At 47.1% G+C, this 5,176-nt stretch overlaps 1 protein-coding gene across 1 annotated transcript; it reads right to left on the reverse strand.

Moving 5' to 3' along the window:
- Positions 1–1,185: 1,185 nt before the first annotated feature.
- On the reverse strand, positions 1,186–4,827 carry LOC123050492 (TOM1-like protein 1). Its single transcript, XM_044473278.1, has 4 exons — positions 4,538–4,827; positions 3,291–3,848; positions 2,701–2,964; positions 1,186–1,926 (listed from the first exon to the last, which is right to left on the reverse strand). The coding sequence occupies exons 2-4, from the start codon at positions 3,807–3,809 to the stop codon at positions 1,516–1,518; spliced, it is 1,194 nt and encodes a 397-aa protein (XP_044329213.1). The 5' UTR covers positions 3,810–3,848; positions 4,538–4,827; the 3' UTR covers positions 1,186–1,515.
- Positions 4,828–5,176: the final 349 nt, after the last annotated feature.

Below are 5,176 nucleotides of genomic sequence, written 5' to 3' on the forward strand. Positions count from 1 at the left end.
GCGAAGGGCGCGGGGCGGGGCGGCTCCGGCGGCGACCTGCGGCGGCTCGGGGAAGGGCGCAGGCTCCGGTGGCTCCGGCGGCGACCTGGCGCGGGGCGGCGAACGGCGCGGGAGGAGGAAGGGACGAGAGGTCGGGGGCGAGAGGGGGTCGTGCGAACGGTTTGGTTCTTTTTTTTAACAGCGAGGAGGGCTGGATTAATGATAGATGGTTTGTTGCCTTACTGCCTGGCTTGCAGCGTTAAACAGACCATTAGATGTTGATGATGGATGGTTGTGATTGTCTGGTTCTCCGCCCTCTCTTCCTTTTATAGGGGTAGTAGATAAGTGTGCTTTTCACTTTTTGAGAAATACAATTGTGCTTCCGCGAGAAACACAACTACAATTGTGCTTCACGAGGAGAGTTGTAGTTTTCATTTTTTGAAAAATACAACTGTGGGAAGCAAAAAGTACAATTGTGTTTTTCATTTTTCGCAAAGCACATATGTACTTCATGACAAGCACCGTTGTTCCTTTTCGTGAACTATGTTGTTCGCTTTTGAGAAGTACAACCGTACTTTACTTTCCAAAAAGTACAGTTGTCATACTAAAGCACAGTTGTGCTTTTTCGTAAACCACAACCGTGTTGTGCTTCATCGTGAAGCATGTTTTTATTTTTCACATGGTGTGCTTCACATGAGAAAAAAGAGTAAAGAAGACAAAAACCTAAAAAAGACCATGCAAAATCAAAAAACTCAAGAAAAAACGAAAAAATACCTAACACATGTGCAAAAAAAACTTCTCCATGGGTGCATTCAGCTTGTGACACATGGCGGCGGCTGAACGCACCACCACATGTCGCAGGGTGCACTCCCGAGTGACCGCTCGAGATCACCCACGAAGGGGTACCTCCAATTTTTTTTTTCTAGGGAAAGGTTTTTTGTTTTTGAGTGAAAAGTACACTCCAGTTAGTCGTCCCCTGACAACCTAATCTCTATGGGCCAGAGCCAATGATCAGCGTGACGACCCGTTGGCGTTGTAAGTGTGCGTGCCAAGGAGGGCTCAGCTATTCCTGGCCTGTAAGCGAGCAACTGCGTCATGTTATAACCTGTCGATTTTGAACATTAATGAAGAAGATAAGCACATTTATGCCTTTCGTTCGTCGCTGAATTCTTTCAGTCTTCAAAATAACTTGGGTGACAAAACATATAGATTTCAAAAATCGTGATGAACGAGCAGACCCCGTCTTATATACTTATATACTTACCCATGCGATGTACAAACTTATATACTTACCCATGCCATGCATGAGAGCAGCCCCAGCATTTCAATAATTTGGCTCGCATAACAATCACAGAAAGAAAAGGAGTCCCACATGAAACTCAATGCGACGTTAAACATCTACCACTGTGCAGCAATCCCCGGGATACAGGAGAAGATAGACGCGCAAGCACAAACCTGTATCATGGTTTGGAAATGCACTGAGCACGCAACACCTTTATGACAAGTTTCAGCCGGACAGATATCTATACCCGTTGATCATAAGCCGATGAAATCGTCCTTCTGCTCCTTCCGGGGAGTCCTTTCCTGCTGGGAGGCGGTGCCGGCTTTCTTACCAAAGATCATGTCGTCGAGATCCTGAAGCAAGTCATCCCCGCCGCTAGAGCGACCACCGGACCCAGCTGATTTCCTCGAGGGGGTGTCTTTGCCAACAGCGCGTGGGGATTCCTCAGGCTCCACCGTGACTGGAATCATCGCTGGTTCTGGCTCAGGCTCTGCGACGATGGGCTCCTTGAGGTCTTCGTACTTGGACAGAACTTTCTGGAGTTCATCGTGGATACTCAGTGCCTCGAAGAGTTGAGCCTCATTATCACCTGCAGTTTCAACGATTCTCTGGATCGTGTATTGACACTGTTGGCATTGCTGGACCAGGGTGGTAGTCAAGTCATCCTGCATGTATGTGAGGTGCAGTAGAGAATCAGGACACGGAGTTGATGATAGCATCGTACTGGTATAATATTGAATCAGATATCTGAATAAACAGATAAAAATAATAGATGAAGTTCTTTTGCAAACTGTCAGTTAACTACTCTCTCCGTCCCAAAATAAGTGTCTCAGCATTGAACTAACTTCAGTACAAAGTTGTACTAATCTCGAGACACTTATTTTGAGACGGAGGGAGTACTTACTTTCAGATACTGCTCTGCGCCGAGACTGTGATAAGGTAATAAGGGATAACAGGTTGATTGGCCAGGGCCATTGTTGCAGTATACTAAAAAAGACCATTAAATGTAACAAATGCTAGCAACCAATATGTAATTTCCTTAACATATACTACCTCCGTCCGGGTTTATTAGGCCCCCTTGCATTTTGGGTCTAAGTTTGACCATGTATTTAACTAAAAATATATAAAGTATATGCTACCCGAAATATATTGTTGAATTTATATTTGAAAGAGGTTTTCTATGATATAGTTTTCATGACATATAGTTTATATTATATCAGTTAAATACATGGTCAAACTTTGGCTCAAAATGAAAGGGGACCTCATAAACCCGGACAGAGGGAGTAGTCATGTATAAAGATAACAAAACTTCAACCCTGCCTTTTGAGATGCCGACATCACAGACTGCACATTGCCTATATCACAGATTCCAAGCTGAACAACATGAACTACTCACATAAGCGGGAGTTTCTAATTGACCGGCAAAAGAAAAGACTAACCTCTAGAGCCTCTTTTTGTGGAGATGATGATAGCACTGTGGAAAGAAGTTCAACGCTATTACGAGCCACCTCAAAAGCCTCGTCGACTTGTACAGAAGGGGCAGCACGAACTGGAGCAAAACTTTCATCTGGAATTTCTTGATACCCGTCCTGTGCTGCATCAGAATATGGTTCAGCTGCAGGTACTGAACGGGGAGGAGTAAATATTGGCGCAAGGCTCTCATCATCGCGGCCAGGGAAGCGAATTCCCCTAGACCTTAAGCTCTGCAACGAAAACCAAATGTCAACTGAAATCCACATGTTTAACAGCGCTAGTTGACCAGAAGCAATGATATAAGTTTCAGGCACAACACTGTGCTATGGATGCAGTGTAAACTGCACAAAAGAAATGTTTATGAAAATGCATCCTAATTATCCCTCCTGTTAACATAAGTAACTTAATATCTCATTATCCACAATTAACCAAAGTTCAAAAGGAACGAAATAAGCTCTCTCAGATTCTTGGCAGATCAGCAGTAAAGCACTGTGTTCTGGTTAATTAGCCAGTTTAACAAGAGAGCATTCCATGTATGATGATCATCAATAAGTACCTTGTAAGTTTCTTCATACACAGGAAGGTAGCGGAGCTCTTCTCCTGACTCTCCCCATGCTTCAATAAGCATGAGCGCCTTGTTTCTGTTGTTGACTATAGTCTGTGGGTCATCAATAAGCTTCACCATTTCATCAAGGACCCGCTCCGCAGCAATCTCGGAGAAAGCCTTCTCGCAGTTCTTGACAATGGTCTCGAGGAGGACAAGAGCCAGATACTGCACCCTCGGGCTCTTGAGCATGATTCGCCTCTTGATGGCGCGGATGAGCTCGACGCTGTTGACCCTCTCGGTGTTGGCCATATCGCATATCTCAAGATTGGTAGCCCAATCGGGGCCGTCCATGGTCTCCAAGGTGGCCTCGTCAACAATCTTGTCGGCCATGTTCTGGCCTTGGAAAAACTCCTTCATCTTGAAACTCATGCTAGTGACGCCGGTGGACATCTTGCGGCTGACTTCCGCGCCGCTGATCTTGAGGCGCTCGCCCAGGGCGTTAACTTTGTCCATGAGATTGTCGCTCATCTTGCTACAGTGATCCGGCAGTCGATACCTGCCGTGGTTCTGCAGGCAAGTAAAGTGCAACGTTAGGAGACAAGGACAATATAACATAGCAAAGAAAGAAATCGGGCACCAAAATTGCAATTCACTATCAGCCAAGAAGGGGGATCCAAGCAGCCCAGAACATGAACAGCTGCCAGTAGTAGATTGCGGGTGGGAGGTTATCGGAAGCTGAACAACCTACCTATGTTGTTGAGCATATCTGACAGAAACTAGAAGCGGTCCTTGTGATGCTACAGCTAGGGTTTCTTGCTTGTTGCCCAGAAAAAAAGGGCGGGCGACGCAACTTGCAGGGCCATTTCTTGGCCGTGGAGATTGAACTGAACTGATAAAGTATCGCGTAGATGGATTGCTACACAAGTTGACAGGACAGGTAGTAGTCTTTATTTATGTACTTAGTTTTTTTTTTTTTTTGCACGATTGATTTACAAGAGAAGGGAACACATCGCAAGAAAAGAAACGGAAATCGGGGGACGGTGATGGTTTGATCGTGTTTAGACGAGCAGCATACGATGGACAATTTTGAGTTGGATATGGGGATTGGGGGCGGGGGCGGGGGCGGCGGCGGCAGCAGTGTTAGTAGCAGGGAAGCAAGCAAGAAGAAGAGTAGGCGGGCTGAGAAGGGTGGAGAAACCAGCAGCCCGAAGCGAAGAGCGACGACGGCGGTGACAGAGATCGGGGTCGGGGCTCACCTTGTTCCCACTCCGTCGGCGGTTCCCTCCTCTCCTTCTTCCCCGTCCCCGGCTCAGGCAGGCGCAGAGTAGGCGAGTCGTCTGCTGCGGCTGCCAAGGCCAAGGGCGTGATGGATGGATTTCGGGTCTCGGGATGGAATGGATTCCACCTTGGAGCTCCTTCCGTCCCCACTTCTCCTTTTTCCCTCTTCTACTACCTTTTTTTTTAGATTGCTGTTTTCCCTCTTCTACTTTTCGCCTTCCTGTGGGTGGAAGGAATGGTGCAAACCCAGTTGGACGGGCAAAGGTCACGTACGCTAACCTATTAGAGCAGCAATTAGTAACATCGTGTGGTCATCATTTGATTATCCTTCATTATCTACTCAAAATTGCTTCACAGACGATTGTTCCCGCATGATAAGGTAGTAGTACGGGATCGATCTATGCTCTCTGAAGTAGTAGCTATTACAGATCCAGTACAAGGGAGCGGCGCTCGAATGGGGAACGAAGAACTAGGGTTCGAGAGGGAGAGAAGGAGGTAGGTAGCCGCCGCCGGTTCGTTGATCCACTGGATGCCGATGCCGTCTCGCCTCCTCCTTCAAGTAGCTGCGCCAGTGGGCTTCAGTTAGCCCACGTGGGCCCGAAGACGCGCGGGTTGGG

This window comes from Triticum aestivum, chromosome 1A (assembly GCF_018294505.1).
Source record: "Triticum aestivum cultivar Chinese Spring chromosome 1A, IWGSC CS RefSeq v2.1, whole genome shotgun sequence".
Classification (NCBI taxonomy): Eukaryota; Viridiplantae; Streptophyta; class Magnoliopsida; order Poales; family Poaceae; genus Triticum; species Triticum aestivum.

Excerpts from the sequence above, each read along its gene's own strand:
- LOC123050492 (XM_044473278.1), bottom strand. The coding sequence starts at position 3,809 with ATGAGCGACAATCTCATGGACAAAGTTAACGCCCTGGGCGAGCGCCTC. Across the intron at positions 2,965-3,290 it reads TGTATGAAGAAACTTACAAG|AGCTTAAGGTCTAGGGGAAT; the intron begins GTACTTATTGAT and ends TTTTCGTTGCAG. Across the intron at positions 1,927-2,700 it reads CACAAAAAGAGGCTCTAGAG|GATGACTTGACTACCACCCT; the intron begins GTTAGTCTTTTC and ends ACATACATGCAG.